This window comes from Neomonachus schauinslandi, chromosome 16 (genome assembly GCF_002201575.2).
Source record: "Neomonachus schauinslandi chromosome 16, ASM220157v2, whole genome shotgun sequence".
NCBI lineage: Eukaryota > Metazoa > Chordata > Mammalia > Carnivora > Phocidae > Neomonachus > Neomonachus schauinslandi.
Window position 1 is genome coordinate 3,704,002 of NC_058418.1, and position 17,339 is coordinate 3,721,340.

General features: G+C 53.4%; 1 protein-coding gene across 1 annotated transcript in view; it reads right to left on the reverse strand.

The window, feature by feature from the left end:
• Positions 1 to 607: 607 nt before the first annotated feature.
• Positions 608 to 17,339, reverse strand: part of PRKCG (protein kinase C gamma) — a 17,782-nt gene continuing 1,050 nt past the window's right edge. The window contains exons 2-18 of the mRNA XM_044911339.1: positions 17,043 to 17,074; positions 15,995 to 16,077; positions 12,195 to 12,306; positions 11,692 to 11,823; positions 10,391 to 10,547; positions 9,537 to 9,671; positions 9,287 to 9,374; positions 8,990 to 9,019; positions 7,051 to 7,203; positions 6,511 to 6,699; positions 5,638 to 5,729; positions 5,495 to 5,557; positions 5,095 to 5,233; positions 3,985 to 4,065; positions 2,508 to 2,615; positions 1,070 to 1,210; positions 608 to 830 (exon numbers count right to left, since the gene is read on the reverse strand). Coding sequence (XP_044767274.1) covers positions 642 to 830; positions 1,070 to 1,210; positions 2,508 to 2,615; positions 3,985 to 4,065; positions 5,095 to 5,233; positions 5,495 to 5,557; positions 5,638 to 5,729; positions 6,511 to 6,699; positions 7,051 to 7,203; positions 8,990 to 9,019; positions 9,287 to 9,374; positions 9,537 to 9,671; positions 10,391 to 10,547; positions 11,692 to 11,823; positions 12,195 to 12,306; positions 15,995 to 16,077; positions 17,043 to 17,074 — 1,924 coding nt within the window. The 3' untranslated portion in view covers positions 608 to 641. The remainder of the gene's footprint in view (positions 831 to 1,069; positions 1,211 to 2,507; positions 2,616 to 3,984; positions 4,066 to 5,094; positions 5,234 to 5,494; positions 5,558 to 5,637; positions 5,730 to 6,510; positions 6,700 to 7,050; positions 7,204 to 8,989; positions 9,020 to 9,286; positions 9,375 to 9,536; positions 9,672 to 10,390; positions 10,548 to 11,691; positions 11,824 to 12,194; positions 12,307 to 15,994; positions 16,078 to 17,042; positions 17,075 to 17,339) is intronic.

Below are 17,339 nucleotides of genomic sequence, written 5' to 3' on the forward strand. Positions count from 1 at the left end.
GGGAACAGGATGGAGGAGGGGTTCCGAGCAGGACTGGAGCCATGCACCTGGCAGGCGAGCAGTGATGGGTTTAGGGTGGGGGCGTCTAGAACAAAAGCTGATTGAGAACAGCTGGGGTAATAAGAATCCTTCATACATCCCAGGAATCCCTAGAGTGTAGAAGAGGAGCGCTGGAGCATGGGGGCACAGCCTCCCACTTACTCCAGAATGGAGTGGAGATGGGGGGTCGGAGGTGGGGGTTTGTTCTGGAATCCAAGTCTGGAACAGCGCACCCCATGAGACTATTTCCCAGAAAGGAAAAAAAAAAAAAAAAAAGGAGAGGCACAGAGTCTACCAAAATGGAGTCTAGAACCCCATGGAATTGGGAGAGTGGTAGTGGTTCTGGAACCCGGGAGAGCAGAGGCCAGAACACTGAGGTGGGGGAGAATCCAGGGCTCAGCACAGCAGAATCTAGAACGCGGTAAGGCTCTAGAGACTGTATGGAGTTTAGAATGCCAAGAACGCTGCGGAGGGGCATCTAGCACCCACAGGGCAGAGGCTAGAATGCTGGGGAGCAAGAACAGAATGGGAGAGGGGGTGAAGAGGGGCTAAGGCTGGAGCGGGGAGGGAGCGATGGGGACACCTAGTGGCGGCAGGACAGATTACATGACTGGCACAGGCGGGGGGCTGATGGGGCTGCGGGCGTCCGGGTGCACAAAATCCGGGTTCACGTAGGTGAAGCCTTGGAAATCGGCCTGGTCGATGCTGGCCAAAACTAGGCGGTCTGGCGGGGTCAGTGCTGGCGCCGCCCGCGTGAAGAATTTGTCGAAGTTCTCGCCGCTGCGTCCACACTGTGGGAAGCACAGGGGAAGGAAAGATGAAATTCTCTTGGCTCCTTGGGTGTCCCTCTGCGTCCCCTCTGTGCATCTCCTGGCTCCTTTGGAATGTCTGCACATCCTTCACGTCCTCTGCATCTCCCGTTAGGGCGTCTCCACAGAGGGAGCCCCACCCCACCTCCACATATAGGAACTGGAGCTCCTGGGTACCCCCACCCCGAGGGACCAAGGTTTGTTCCCGAAAGGCGGCTGACCGGACGGGGTCTGAACGGAGGGGCGATCTCCAGTCGCTCCAAGCGCTCCCAGTCCATCCAGCGGAAAAAGCCATGAGCACGGATGGCGGGCTCCCCGTCTGGCCCTGAGCCCAGGCGCTTCGCTGGATGCTTAGTTAGGAACTGTGGAAAACACAGAGACACACAGACAGACAGAGTCCCGGACAGGGAGGCACAGAGAATGAGCAAGAGAGAAAGACAAAAACAGAGGAACAGAGACACAGCATAGAGACCCAGAGAGAGGAGAATAGCAAGGGGGAACAGGGGTGGGGGAGGTGGAGAGAAAGAGGAATGGGGGAGAATAAATGAGAATGAGATAGATGAACTCCAAACCCAGAGACCCGAGAACAGACAGAGAGAGAGAGAGAAATCAGGGCATCAGGGTATGAGGGGCAAGAAACCCAGAAAGAGGAAGGGGACAAGCAAAGAATCCCCAAAAGGGATGGAGGAGAAGGAGGAGAGAAAGAGAGAGAGGAGAGGAAAAGGGAAGGATGAAGGGAGGGAGAGAGAGAGAAAGCGGTTGGAGACCCAGAGCAAAGAGGGAACAGAGATCCCGAGAGAGGGGGAGATAGAGACCCAGGGGAAGGGCAGAGACCCAGAGAAGGTGGGAGATAGAGCAGATGTTGGGGGGAAGCAGAGATGCAGAAAGAGGGTGGAGATTCAGGAGACAAACCCCCAGAGAGAGGGGTAAAGATACAATATGAAGGCAGAGACTCAGAAAGAGAGAAGGAGAGTTCCAGAAAGAGGACAGAGACCCAGAATATGTGTGTATGGGAGTTGGGGGTAAGAGGGGAATAGACACCCAGATAGAGGGGGACAAAGATGCAAGAGGTGCATCCCCAGGGACACAGAGAAAAGGTGGAGACACAGGAAGCCCCATCGGATGTAGATGGAGGCAGAGGCGGGAGACAGAAGCCAGAGAGCGACAGTCAGAGAGAATGGAGACAGGAGCCAGAAGCAGAAGGGTGCTAATGCTTGTTGAAAAGCTGCCACGGGCTAGACTCTTTCTCTTGCACTAACTCCATGACCCCAGTAGAGGAGGCAGGCTCCCGGAGTTTTGGTGGCTTGCCCAAGATCCCACAGGAAGAGAAGTGGCAGGTGTTAGGTTCACCTGACCCACCCGGTTCTGGAGAGGCAGACCCTGGCCTTCCAGCACTCCACACAGTGAGCTGGGGAGTGGGTGCAGCGGAGGGGAAGGAGACAGAGGCCATCCTTGGACTGGAGGGGATAGCAGGGCAGTCAATTAGTGTTCTAATGACATCTCTGTATTATACAAACTTTTCCAGCAGATGGAAGGGAAGTAACTTGAGGGGTGGGAGCCTTTTTCTAATGTGCACAGAACCACTGCATGGGAAGCCCAGGATGGTGATGGTAGGGCACAGGGGTTGTCTGGAGGCTCTGGGGGTCAGGGGGCTCTCACCCCCTTGCAGATCGCCACAGCTTCCCGGGAAAGCGACTTGGGGTAAGTGACAGTTTGTTCCATGATGGCCTGAAACAGCTCTTCCTCATCCTCCCCATCAAAAGGGGGCTGAGGAAATAGAGGGATAGAGTCAGAGACTTGACAAACTGCCTCTCCCCCACCTTCCACACCCTCATTATCCACCAAGAACACAAATACCCCCCTCCAACATCCTAGGGAAAAATTGGACCAAGCCACCAAAGCTTTCTCTCTCCATCTCAGACTCTCTGCTTTCCTATCTCAGATGCACCAGCTCTCTGCACCTCCTTGCTGTTCTGTCTTTCTCTGCTATGCAAATCAGCAGGGCATTAATTAGACAATATGTCACTTAAATAGAAGAGAGACCAAAAAAATGCAGGAAAAACTGTAAAAGCATTCTCTTGGTTAGATGAGTGGCTTCCAGTCTTCTGGGATTAGGAAAAGCAATACCAAGGCAAGAATTCTTTTCTTTCTTTCCTTTTCTTCTTTTTTTTCTTTTCTTTTTCCTTTTTCTTTCTTTCTTTTTTTTGAGAGCATGCAGGAGCAGGGGAGGGGATGAGTGAGGAGCAGAGAGAGAAAGAATCCCAAGCAGGCTCCACGCCCAGCGAGAAGCCCAACACAGGGCTTGATCTCAGGACCCTGAGATCATGACTTGAGCCAAAATCAAGAGTCAGATGTTTAACTGACTGAGCCACTCAGGGGCCTCCCAAGGCAAGGATTCTTAATGTGGGGTCTAGGAAGTCTGTTTATACAATTGAGAGTGTCCATGAGCTTGAACAGGGGAAAAAGTACACCTTTATTTTTAAAAATCTCTAACTGAAATTTAGCATTCCCTTATAAACGTAGGCAAAAACCACAACAGTAGTACTTGTGACTTCATCACCAACAGAAACCACAGATATTTTCTTAGCACATTAGATTTGCAGATACCTCAAAATGTTAGTCATCTCAACTTCAAGATCCCTGGTAGACCTTCCTGTTTATTTCCCACCATTGTGAGACATTACCATTTAATTCATTAATAGGAAATCACATATATGTCCACATCCCAGTGTTCAATATTTACCTAATTGTATACCTTTAAATTAATTTAGTTGGCTGAACTAAGTTAAATTAAAATTTTAAAGTTTTGATAGCCATTTAAATACAATTGATTTCCTTTGTAATCCTATTATTTTATTTCAGGCATTTAAACACATTGTTCTGAGAAGGGGTCCTTGGCACCAAAAAAGTTTTAAGAACCTCTGGCCTAAAAAAAAAAAAAGAACCCTGGCCTGTGGGGAAATAATGCTTCAGGACCAAGGACAGCACTATCCAGGTAGGACATTCCCAACTGCTTAGCACCCCTCCTTAGATGGCAGACATCCCTTCTAACCAGCTCCTTTGAGAGGCCATGTAACAGATGCCATCCCACACCGTGTTGCCTTTAGCCAGGCCAGCCTCTCCCAGCTTCCCTTACCTGTCCTGCCAGCATCTCATACAGCAGAACCCCAAAGGACCACCAATCCACAGACTTCCCATAGGGCTGGTAGGCAATGATCTGGTGAGGAAGGATGGAAGTCAAGGAATCCTGGTTTGTGCTTAAGAAGCCTAAGACCCCTTCTGGCCTCACCCCCCTGGGAACCCTACCCACTCGAAGTGTTTTCAACACAAACTCTTCCCACTCGGAACACTTCGGCCAGAGCTCCATCTTTTTGGACAATTCACAAACAGAATTTACCTACTTAGAACATTCCTTTGGTCCCAAAAATAAAGACCATCTAAGGACCAAGTCAAAAGTTCCACCCAGCTAGAATATTTAGGTAACTGGACCTTCTCCTTAAGGAGAGGGTAAAATAAGGGCTAAATTTCAGAGACCAGAGAGTCTTAAATCTGGATGCATTTAAGATTCATCTAGGGGGCTGTCCTAGCCCTAAGAATTCCAGCCTCAATAGGTCAGAGTCAACAATATGTGTGTTTTTCAAAATCTCCGCAGGTGATTCTGACTCCCAGCCATGTTTTGAAACCATGGACATTGATCACACGATGCAAAGGCATTAGCATTGAATCACCCTGGAAGATTAAGAAAGGCAGCACTAACACCACATCCTCCCTCAACTGAGACCCTCTACCTACTTACTTACGGTCAGATCATTAGCTCCACCCCCTTAACAAAGTCCGAGTATACTCCCCCCCTTGAAATGTTCAGGAGACAGCCTCCACATGCCCAGTGTTCTGGGGGGACGGGCCCCACCCACTCAGAGTACACTCGAAGTTGTCTCTACCTTCTAGAATAGTCCTGCAATAGGTCCTGCTCTCTGAGAATTCTTAGGAGCCAAGTGGGTCCCGCTCTTTTAGAACACTCACCCACCTGTCCGCCCACTTTGCCAGCTTAGAGCCCCAGCTCCGCCCACTGGGAATGCGGGGCGCACAGGCCTCTCTGAGCTGCTTGCTGTTGGACCACCCACGACTCATGTAAAGACCCCAGGGTCAGGACCCCCACATTCCGAATGTTAGGCAACCAGCCACACACACACACCACCACCCCCTGCAAATTTGCACAGCACCAAGAGCAGCAGAGGGAGGGTACCTCGGGGGCTATGTAGTCTGGGGTCCCGCAGAAGGTGCGGGTTGTGGTCCCGGGGAAGACGTTCTCCTTACACATGCCGAAGTCAGTGATTTTGATGTGTCCTTCGGCATCCAGCATCACGTTGTCTAGTTTCAGGTCCCTGGTGGGTGGGAGGCAGGATGGATAGGAGTTGAGGGACGGGTGGAGTTCCACAGGCTGGAGCAGCAAGGTTTTGGTTTTTGTTTGTTTGTTTTGTTTTAAAGTAAGCTCTACGCCCAACGTGGGACTTGAACTCATGACCCCGAGATCACCAGTCGCTCGCTCTACCCAGTGGGCCAGCCAGGTGCCCCTGCAGCCGCGAGTTTGATCCCTTTGCCTCTAGGGGCCTGATGACCTCCAGTGAAAGGTCCAGACCACTCACCGGTAGATGATGCCCTGATTGTGAAGGAAGAAGAGGCCGATGGCGATTTCCGCTGCGTAGAACCTGGAGAAGGGGGCGGGGAGTCAGAGGTCAAAGACTGGGGCCCCCCTCCCCCCACCCCTCCTCTCTTGGGCGAGACTCACGCTGCATGGGGCTCCTTAAACTTGCCCAACTGCTGAATGTGGTACATCAAGTCGCCCCCGGTGACATACTCCATCACAAAATACAGGCGATCCTGGGGGGAGGGGGGCGGACGGGCGGGGGGGGCCTTAGAGGAGGGGACACGCTGACCAGAGGGTAGGACGCGTCCATTCCCGCCCCCTCCAGACAAACTTGGAAGGCTCCGGATCCACCCAGTCAGCAACCCAGAGCATCTGGCAGGTCCGGAGGACTCTAAGCCAGCCCCACAGAATCTCCACCCGCCCTATCCCCTGCTACTCGGAACTGGTCCCGCCCTCTGCGAATGGAAGACTGAGGCCCCCACATTCCCTGGAAATCCCAGGGGCACCGCCACCTCTTCCCGAACCTCCTCACGCAAACGCAACCCTGACCACCTGTTAGGAACCAGAGGTGTTTCGGGCCTCACTTGCAATGGACAATAATGTTTCTTTAAATCCAGGAAGCTGACTACGTTTATCCAGAGCTTTTTGAAGGAGTCATGCCCTCTCCAACCTCGGCGGTTCTCACTCTTTGTCCCGTCCCACGAACTGCGGGACACGCCCCATGTCTGATGAGACCTTCTCTCAGAATCCAAGAGTGACGACCTCGTTACTTGGAGCCCAGCTGTTGGCAGGCCACTCAGAAGCCATTCTCCTCCCCGCACTCCCTTTACTCAAACCTCCTTGGCTCAGAACACCCCCAGTCAAGACCCCGCTGGCTCAGGCCACGCCCAACAGGCTCCCATCCCTCTGGCCACGCCCGGTCAGCGTGCAGGAGGTTCTTTTGCCTCGCCAGAATCTCGGAATCCCGGAGCAGATGTCTGACCTGAGCCAGCCTATGCACCTCCCCTTCCTTACCGGGGTCTGGAAGGTGGAGTGCAGCTGGGTGAGAAAGTGGGGCCGCCCCCCGGGGCCTCGGCCCCCCAGGGCCAGCACTCGCTTCTCCACCAGGGTGCAGTCCACGTCATCATCCTGAACAATCACGTCTTTCTTCAGGATCTTGATGGCGTAGAGCTCATCAGAGCCCCTGCGCTCAGCCAGCATCACCTAGGGACAGAGCCCCAAAAGGCCCAGTCCATCTTGGGAACAAACCCAGTGATGCAGGTCCCTACCCCGCCCTTTCAGGGACACAGAGAAAGGGAATCCCAGGTCCTTCCTCTCTCTCTCTCTCTCTCTCTCTCTCTCTCTCTCTCAGGGGACCAGGTGCCCTGATTTTGCTGAGCACTCCCTCAGGGAAAGCATCCGAATCTTTATGCCTGTCCTCTCAGGGGAACTCAGGGGTCCCATCGAGCCCTTTTTGGGGACTCAGTCGCCTAGTGTCCCTCCCTAAAGACCAGGAATCTGATCTCCCCCCCCAGACATCCTCCCCTTTCCCCCCTAGGACCCCAGGAATCCAACCTTCCCAAAACTGCCTTTTCCTAGAACCATGAGGAAGCTGAAGTCAGAGATGTGCAGACGTCCAGGGCTCGTCCCAAAGAAACAGCGCTTGGAGTCGGTGGGACTGGGAGATGGGGAAGGGATGGGAGAGGAAGAGGGACCCATCCGCACCCGCTGTGAGAAAGGGGAGAGATGCGGAGGTAGTTAGACCCCAGACGGGCATATGCCCCCGAGAGAGAGCATCCAAGAATGAAAGGGATGTGGAGAGACAGAGAGAAAAAGAAAGTTGTCTCTGCCCCCTCCCCATCCCCCAAGTTGGCTTAAGAACTTGTACTGGCTTTCCACAGCCTGGAGGGTTGGTCATTTAACTAACACTCAGACATTTACTATATGCCATTAGATAACCTGCTATCACCCCCCCCCATTTTATTTTTTATTTTTAGGTAATCTCTACACCCAACATGGGGCTCAAACTCACAACCCCAAGATCAAGAGTCTCATGCTCCACTGCCTGAGCCCGCCAGGTGCCCCCACCCCCACCCCCATTTTAGAGAAGAGGACATTGGCACAGAGACATTAAATAACTTGCCCAATGTCACACAGCAGATTAAAAAGCAGAGCCAGAAATCAAAATCCATTAAAGCCAGAGATGGCGTCTCGCCCTCCTTTTTGTGTCTTCAGCATCGTCCAGCACTCAGGGTGCTGAATGGACGAAGGTCTCTCAGGACACAAGCGCTGAGCGCATTTCCTATTGCTCAACCTTCAGAGCACACCCAGAGTCAGAACACAGACACGACCACTGCTTCCTGCTCCTCCCACCTGCGTCTGCACAGAGCCTCCTCTCCCCTTCCCCCTCTGCCTCTGTCTCTGTTCTCTACACAGAGCTCGTGTCCTGTTCAGGCCTAAACCACCTCAGCCCACCTTTGATGCTCCCACCCCCCCACCCCATCTCACCCAGTTTAAAAGCTAAAATCCTGGGGTGCCTGGGTGGCTCAATCATTAAACATCTGCCTTTGGCTCAGGTCATGATCCCAGGGAGCCTGCTTCTCCCTCTCGCACTCCCCCTGCTCGTGTTCCTGCTCTCGCTATCTCTGTCAAATAAATAAGTAAATAAAATCTTTAAAAAGCTAAAATCCTTCCAGTGAATGACAAGTCACACCCCTTCCCTCTCTGATTTAATGTCCTACTTTTTCCCACCCTCTCCCCCCCTTCAGCCCCACTGTCCTCCTTGCTGTGCTACATACACTCCCAGCCTGCTCCCACCACAGGGCCTTTGCACCTGCTCTTCCCTCTGCCTGGAAGGTTTTCCATCCTTCAGCTTTGAAATCTGGTCTCTCTCTCCTGTGCCTGGAGAATCCCGCACTCCCTCCTGGACTCACCACCCCGCTCAGAAGCTTTCTCTGGCTCTCCCAGGCTGAGCAGCTGCTTCCGGCACTCCCCAGTGCCTGAGGCTACTACTTCCATTATCAAACATAGTCCTTCTGGATGGATGTCTCTATCTGTACCTTTCTCCTACTTTGAAATTGGAGCTCCACAGGGAATGGACTGATTCTACTCCCAGAGCAGGGTTTGGCTTATGTGACACCTCAGGAAATAGGTGTTGAGTGAGTGAGAAAAGGAATGGAGGACAGAAGGCCACAGTGCTAAATAGAAAAACTCAAGGATCCGTTCAGGTGTCACCTCCTCAGGGAAGTCCCTCCCTGGCCCCCCCCCCCCCCCAGGCTGGCTGAGCGGCTCCTCCAGGCTTCTCGGTGCCCTGGGCTACCTCTGATGTAGTACATCCCGGCCAGGTTCCCCTCCGGGCTGCTAGGTTTGCTCAGCAAGCACAAGACCGGCCGCCAAGTCTATGCTCAGCCCATGGGAGTGGAAATGAAAGCAGGTATCAGGGGAGCGAGACGTGGGGACAGACATGCAGACCACAGGAATGAAACTCTCCATTCTGGGCCTGAGCTCTACTCACCTCATACAGTTCCAGGGGGTAGTTACAGGCCTGGGGGAGAAGAAAGCCAGAGTTAGAGCACCCAGGGAGGTAGGAGGTTGCCCTAGAGCATAGGGTGGCGACTCCAAACCCCCAAGCCATGGGAATGGATAGGAACTCTAATTCCCATCACACCCTGGGGCAGGAGTCCCGAGAAAGGCAGGGGAAGGAGCCCCGGGGTCTTCTGGGAATTGTAGTCCCAGTTCGCGCAGGCACCCAGCCGCTCTGAACTGTGGGAGGCAGGGCTGGACTCCCCCTGGGGGAAGCCGGGCCGAGTACCTCAAACTTCTGGAGAAGGCTGCAGTTGTCAGCATCAGCCACCGGCACATTGTAATATTCGCCCTCCTCCTGGTTCAGTAACTTGTACCTGACATACAGACGGAGACCGGAACCGGGCAGGAGGCGGGGTCGGGGTGGGGGTAGGGGGGGGGGGGGGGGAGAGGGACAGGGGAGGAGGGAGAGAGAAGCGCAGGGAGGCAGGATGCTGGTGGTCCGGAGGAGAGAGACCACGCCCCTGCCCCGTCCTCACCAGCCGTCCACCGGCGCCTTGAGCAGCTCCGAGACACCGAAGGACATGGCACCCATGAAATCGTTGCGGGAAGTCCGGTCCCAGTCCCACACCTCCACGCTGAGCCGGCGCTCCACGTCCCCCGGCTTCAGGTTGCTGCGGGAAGGGTGGGGCGGAGTGAGGGTCTAGCTCCCTACTCCCCCAACTCCCCCATCCTTGGTGCTGGAGGAGGACGCAAGCCCTTCTGGGGTGAGCTGGGGTCTGTTCCTACTCCCTAAAGTGTCCTGTCATCTCTGAGCCTCCCGAAGGGGGTCTTCCCCAATATCGGGACCTTGAGTACATCTGGACCGCGCTCAGTCTCTCTCCCTTCCTCCCACATTCTTGGCTCCTTCCGATCCCTGCGTCCTGTCCTTTCTCTCCAGATCTCTCTCCTATCGGAGTCTCTGTGCCCCCTCCTTCCTCTGGGTCTCTGTCCTTCTGTCTTTCTGTTAACTGGCTTCTCTTTCTCTTCCTGCCACCCACCCACCACCCCTCTGCTTACACCCCACCCCCCTGCATTCTGTCTATGTGTCTCTTTGGGTTTGTGTCTCTTCTTCTGAACACCCGCCATCTCTGTCTCACTCTAAAGTAGTGGGCTTTGATGGAGATTAAATGCACAGATCTCTCTCTCTCTCTCTCTCTCTCTCGGCTTCTGTAACTCCATCACTCTCCCTCAGTCACTCCATTCCCTCTCCCACCGCCTTTCTCTGCCCTTTTCTTGGGTTCCTTCTATCCTAACACCTCCCACCATCTGCTCTCTGGGGTCTTGTGGGCCACCAAGACCCTCAGATCATTCTCTGTCAGCCATCACAGCGTCCCCTGCACCCGAGGCTCACAACACAAAGGTCTCGTTCCACACAGGGTTTAGTGTGGCTTTCACCGTCCGGGTCTTCTGTTTTGTCAAGTTCCGAGGGTCTGGGATAAGCTTCAGCTTCACATAGGGATCCGACAGACCATTGGGATCCATTGGGATGAGGTTACGGGCCTCGCCAACTGAGAGGAGAAGTGAAGGAGGGTACACCGGGTTAGAGATCCAGGAAGAGGCCCCTAAGTCTCTCCCAGTCGGCAATCAAAAATCCAAGCTCGAAGCCATTCTGACGACCCAGGTGTCTTTGGTCTCTTACCTCTCCAGTACCCAGAAGACAGGGCCTAAATCCTTTTTCCCAGCCAGGGACCCAGAAATCAGACCCAGAGCCCCCTCCTCCCTGAGGACCCCGGAGTGAGGACTCTGGCCATATCACCAATAGTAATCCCAGGCCTCCCTCAGAATCAGGTTTTCTCTCCTCCCTCCCTCTCAAGGACCTTCATTTAGAATGGCCATTAAGAGGTGCTGAAAGGGGGGGCTCCTGGGTAGCTCAGTCGTTAAGCATCTGCCTTTGGCTCACGTCAGGATCCCGGAGTCATGGGATTGAGCCCCGCATTGGGTCCCTGCTCAGCGGGAAGCCTGCTTCTCCCTCTCCTACTCCCCCTGCTTGTGTTCCCTCTCTCGCTGTATCTCTCTCTGTGTCAAATAAATAAATAAATAAAATCTAAAAAAAAAAAAAGAGGTGCTGAAAGGGGGCCCTTGGGTGGCCCGGCATCGGGCTCCCTGCTCAGCAGGGAGTCTGCTTCTCTCTCTCTGCCCTTCTCCCTGCTTGTGTGTTCTCTTTCTCGCTCTCTCTCAAATAAATAGATATATTTTTTAAAGATTTTATTTATTTATTTGAGAGAGGGGGAGAGGGAGAGGGAGAAGAAGACTCCTGGCTGAGTAGGGAGCCCGATGCGAGGTTCCATCCCAGGATCCTGGGATCAAGCCCCACATTGGGCTCCCTGCTCTGCAGGAAGCCTGCTTCTCCCTCTCCCACTCTTCCTGCTTGTGTTCCTGCTCTCGCTAACTCTGTCAAATAAATAAATAAAATCTTAAAAAAAAAAAAAAAAGGCGCTGAAAGTTGCAAGAGTCAAGGCTGGGGACTCCGCTACAAGGTGGAAGGGGCGTGGCGGGGTGGTGCTCAGCCTTTGCAGGTGGGGTCAGGAGGGTGGGCGTGACCCTCAGGGGGTGTGGCCTTCTCTGTAGGGTTGGGTGGGCAGCGCAGGTGAACACCTTGGGCCCTTCCCCCTGGGTAAGAGGGCGGAACCAGACGCAGGAGCCGGGCTTCACCTGTGACGTGTATCTCATCTGCAGTCGGAGCTCGGATTTCCAGCTGCAGGCGCCCACGGCGCTCCGTGTGGTCCACCCCGCACAGAGAGGGCACGCTGCGCACACAGCGTCGGTGCACGTTCATCTCGCAGCCTAGGGGGGACAGAACGTGAGGTAGCGTGTCCCGCCGCCCCCCCACCCCCAGACGCCATCCTCCAGCACTACCCGGAACCCAGACACTGCGCTTTGAAAGGGGCCCCGAGGGGCACCTGGGTGGCTCAGTTGGTTGAGCGACTGCCTTCGGCTCAGGTCGTGATCCCGGAGTCCTGGGATCGAGTCCCGCATCGGGCTCCCGGCTCGGCGGGGAGTCTGCTTCTCCCTCTGACCCTCCCCCCTCTCATGTGCTTTCTCTCTCTCTCTCTCTCTCAAATAAATAAATAAAATCTTTTTTAAAAAGAAAAGAAAAGAAAAGAAAGGGGCCCCGGAGCTCCAGGTTCTGGCAGGAGCCGCAAGGGTAGACTCACAGGAGCATTTCATGCCCTGGTGCACCAGCCCGTAGAGAAGGGAGCCGCAGTGGTCGCAAAAGGTGGGGCTGCTATAGCTGTGCAGACGGAACTTGTGCTTGTTTCGGGGGTCCTGGAGGCAGAGAGGAGACATCAGAGGGGGTTCAGGAGGGGGGGTGCCCTAGACCCCTGGGAGATAAGCCCTTTGAACCCTGCCTCCTCTGCCTTGCTCTCCCAGTCTTCTGCGGCTCACTCATTCGCTCTACAATATTTATTGAGGGCCTACTGTGTGCCAGGCACTGTTCTTGGTGCCAGGACCAGCCGTGAACAAACAAAAACTCCTGTCCCCGTGGAGTTTCCTTTCTAGTGGAGGGAGACAAAATAAACAGTGAATAAATAAAATAGTATGAGAGATGGTAGCAGGTGCTTTGGAGAAAAATGAAGCAAGAAAGGGGATTGCCAGGGGTGGGGACTGAAATTTGCAGAAAGTCATCAGGGAAGGCTTCACTAACAAGGTGGCATTTGGGCAGAACCCGCAGGAGGTGGGGCTCCTAATGTTCCAAGTCCCTGTGCTCCCCACCCCCACCTCCCAAAGGCTGTTCTCTGAGGACTTGTGGGCCACAATGAACTCCAGATGGTTCACTGTCAGCCTCTGTCAATGTCTGCCCACTGATGATCTGCCTTCTCTGAGCCCCTTGTGAGATGGAGAATATGACCTCTCAGTCAATGAAAGACCAAGTGTAGGGGCACCTGGCTGGCTCAGTCGATGGGAGTGTGCGACTCTTGATCTTGGGGGTGTGAGTTCAAGTCCCATATTAGGTGTAGAGATGAAACAAAGAATGAAAAGAAAGGAAAAAAAGAAAGAGAGAAAAAGAGGAAAGAAAGAAAAGAAAGAAAGAAAGAAAGAAAGAAAGAAAGAAAGAAAGAAAGAAAAAAAGAAAAAAAGATTAAGTGTAAACTGCATAGCAGGGCCTGGCATGCTAAATGTGCTCAGTACTGTTATTTGTGCTGCTGTGGTTACTATTCACAATTTTATTGCAGTCTCCACATAGCCCTGGGTTTAAATAAGAGCTGGGCCATTTACCAGCTGTGTCATTTGGGGCAAGTTAGTGGCCAATTTTGAGCCTCAGTGTCCTCTTCTGCCCAGTGGAAATCAACAGTCTGTATCTTGAAGCAATGCTGAATGTCCAGAGTCCAATTAAGCATGAATTTAGGACACCGGTAAAGCATTCCTTCCCCACCCCTGGCAGTGTCTGAGTGTTAAATAATTTGGTATTTGCCTTTTTCTAGGAATGCATTGCGAGAGTTATCACTAGGGTGAAAATTCAGGATATTCTTGGACTTTTATTTATTTTTGCAGTTTAGCGGGGATTCTATTTTGAATGACACTGGGCGGGTGGGGTAGGGTGTGATGATCTCTTTCAATTCTCTGGGCCTCTAACGATCTTCAGCTGACCCTAACTCAAAGGGTGCCTGTCGCTGTAAGTGATATACTATGTAAAAGTTCTCAGCAGGGTGCCTGACTCACAAGCTCCATCGCTCCATGGAGAGAAGCTGTTTTTATTCTCAAGGTGAAATCACCATTACAAAGGAGACAGAGCTGCAGCTCCAGTTAGATTAACATCCACATTTTGACTCTGCCCACTACCCAGCTAGTGGCTTCCCTCCACGCTGAGCTTTGCAGAGACTCAGCCTTCCTTCCTATAAAATGGGGCCGCGAGGCCTCCCTGAAAGGGGTCTAATGGAAATCATGCTTGCCAAGCCCTTCCCACTTCTTTAGCCCCTGATCCATGTGACTGACAACAAGATCAAAAGAATTAAGAAGGAAAAAAACGTCAGAGTGAGGTAGAGGAAGATCCCTCCTCTGCTTTTTCATCGGTAACAGCAACAATTGTACAAGGATAATAATCGATATGTTGTCTCTCGCCATGTACCAGGTACCATCCCAAGCATTTGACTCATTTAGTCCTCAAAATAATCCTTTAAAGTAGGCATGGTCATCATCCCCATTTTGCAGATGAGGAGCTCAAGAGGTGCAGAGAAGTAAATTAAAAACTTTGGAGGGTCACAGAACCTCTGTGTGGTAGAACTGGGATTCAAGCCCAGGTTTTTGGCTCAGGAGCCTCTGCTCAGATGGGGACAGGAACAACATCTCATCTTATATGTTGTGCAGACTCACTCCTGTACTGTCTGCCAGATACCTGCTGAGTGCATGCAATGAGCACTGGATAAATCAGAAGTATTGTTGGTGGTGCAGGTGGGCAGGTGAGGTGGCTAATCATGGACATATATGGGTGCTAGTAGACAGTGGTGCTCAATAGATGTCCTATGAAATCACATCCTTTATGTAAATTTCAATTTCCTTCACCTAACCAGCTGGCAAAATGTCCCATGGAGTTCTGGAGATCTCTCTGTCCCTTTCTCTCTCTCAGGTTCTCATTCTGTCCCTTTCTTCATCTGCTAATCATAAAGCTGGCTCCAACCTTATGTCAAAACCTGGGCTAGACCCTCAAGCCACCTGGCTTCATTGAACTATCAAAACAAGCCGGGGGCTGCCTGGGTGACTCAGTCGTTAAGCGTCTGCCTTCGGCTCAGGTCATGATCCCCGGGGTCCTGGGATCGAGCCCCGCATTGGGCTCCTTGCTTAGTGGGGAGTCTGCTTCTCCCTCTCCCACTCCCCCTGCTTGTGTTCCCTCTCTCGCTGTGTCTCTCTCTGTCAAATAAATAAATAAATAAAATCTTAAAAGAAAAAAAAAACAAGCTGGGGGAGGTCGAGATTTATGCTGTCCCACCCAGTAGCCACTAACCGCACGTGGCTATGTAAATTTAAATCAGTTCAAATTAAATGGAATTTAGATTTCCGTTCCTCAGGCACGGTAGCCCCTCTCAAGTGCACCTCTAGCTAGCTGGGTGTGGCTGGTGGCTGCCGTCATGGACAGCACACGTAGAGGGGAAGTGGAGGCTCAGAGAGAAGAGCCCCAAGGCCAGACAGAAAGCGAAGGAGGGATCAGGAACGGGCCACAGGGTCGACTGTTCCTGTAAGTCGACCTGACATCCCCCCGATGTGAAGCGGAGGGAGGGAGGGAGAGCTTGTGCATGTCTCTGAGTGTGCGCATGAGGGATCTGTATATGCACGTGTGTGTGCTCATGGGGATATGTGCATGCACGTGCAGCTGTGTGTGTGTGTGTGTGCATGCGAGCACACGCACGTGTGCACTGAAGGGTCTCCCTGGGCCTCCCTCTCCGCGTCTCAGAAATCATTCTCCATATCTACCATTTTCTATTCTAGCTTGTCTCTCTGGGTCTCTGCAGCCCTGTTTCTCTGAGTTTCTTGTCTCTGTCTGTCTCTCTCAGTCCCTGTGGCTCACCTTTTCCTCCCTCCTGGGTTTCTGTCTCTGTTCCATTCCTCTCTTTCTCTGTCTGGGTCTCTATCTTTTTCTGCATTTCTGAGATTCTCTCTGTCTTATCTCAGTGCCTGCATCAATAGTTGTCTCTCTCTCTCTGTCCCTCAACTCTCTGTTTTTTTTTTTTTAAATCTCTTGATCCCTGGATGACAGCCCACCCCCTCCAATGCTCTCTTTGGTCCTCTCACCCCTGCCTCTTCTCGGTCCCCCACCTGTGTCCCCAGCCTGTCTCAGCCCCCTCTCATTTCCCCTTTCCAGGCCAAGGGCAGGGAATCTGGGCCAGACTAGCTCCCCCTATCTCTCCAGCCCCCCTCCCCTCCCAGCCTTAAAAATAGCAGGAGAAATTGGGACGGACGCCGAGGGGGTGAGGGCGGGGGCGCGGCCCAAAGAGAAAAAATCAGGTGTCCGGGCACTCACATCCGTCTGGGGGCCCTTCCCAGCGCCTGGACACTCGAAGGTCACAAATTCGTGGCATCGTCGATGAACCACAAAGCTGCAGACTGAAGGTGAGAATCATAGAGACATAGAGACAGAGAGAGAGCCCAATGGATAGAAAATCAGAAAGACAGAGACCCCTACAGAAAGAAAACCAGAGAGGGGGGACCCCAAAATCAAGAGAGTTTAATAGACAATCAAAGGAGAGACCCCCAACATGGCGTGGGGAAGGGAAACCAGGAGACAGAAATTCAGGAGATGGACCCAAAGACAGAAACAGATACACAGAGCATCACAGAGCAGAGAGACCCCAGTGCCTACACACAGCCAAAGGGAGACACAGAGACCGAGAAAGACAGACACAGGGACACAGAGAGAAAACAGGATCCCATCGACAGACACAAGCCCACCGAGGCAAGAAAGCAAGGAAAGAGGCAGGCTGAGGAGGAGAGCAAACAGAGAAATGTCCTCCGACAGAAGAGAGAGAGCAGTGACTTGGGCAGAAGTGAGTCTGGGGGCTGCTGCAGGCCTCCCCCTTCCTGACTCACTCTGTTTTCAACAGTAGCAGCTGGTGCTTTAGGACTCGCCCCCCTCTCCCGCCCCCCATAACTGCCAGCCCCACCCGGCCCCCACCCGCCCATTGGTGACCCCACCCGGCCTGCCCCTGCCTAGGACTGTTGGTGTTGTCATGGCGACAGCAGCTTGAGGGGGGGGCTCTGACTTCTCATCTCTAGCCCCTCCCTTTCAGCTCCCCTTTTCCAAATCTCCCTGTTCCCATGGCAACAGATTCTCCAAATATCTGTCCCCACCTGGAGCCGGCCGAGGGAGGGGCCCCCAGCACCACCTCCGCGGTGGCCCCGCCATCAGAGCTCCCTCCCCACCACAGGCTGTGTCTCTGCCACACCCCCCGCCCCGGGCTCCCCCGCGCCTCTCTGGGGACCGAAGAACACGTGTGTCAAGCCTCCTGGGCTGTGGGGCCCCAGCCTCCACCCTCCTGAGGGTCCCAGGAGTCTGGGTCCCCAGCTCTTACCTTGACATTGCAGGCCCTGTTTTCCAATCCCCCTGCAAGATCAAGGATCAGAGGTCAGTGCAGAAAAGGGTACCCGGTCTCCCACCTCTGCCAGCCTTACTGCACCTTGCTCCCCCCGTGAGCAGGACCCCAGCTGCCTCTTGTTCTAGAACCCAGACATTCTAGTCCTCAGCTCTTCTTCTCTCAGACGCAGGAGCCCAGGCCCCCAACCCCTCCTCCCTCAGGCCCAGGAGTCTAGGCCCCCAGTCCGTCCTCCCTCAGACCCAGGAGTCCAGGCCCCCAGCCCCTCCTCCCTCA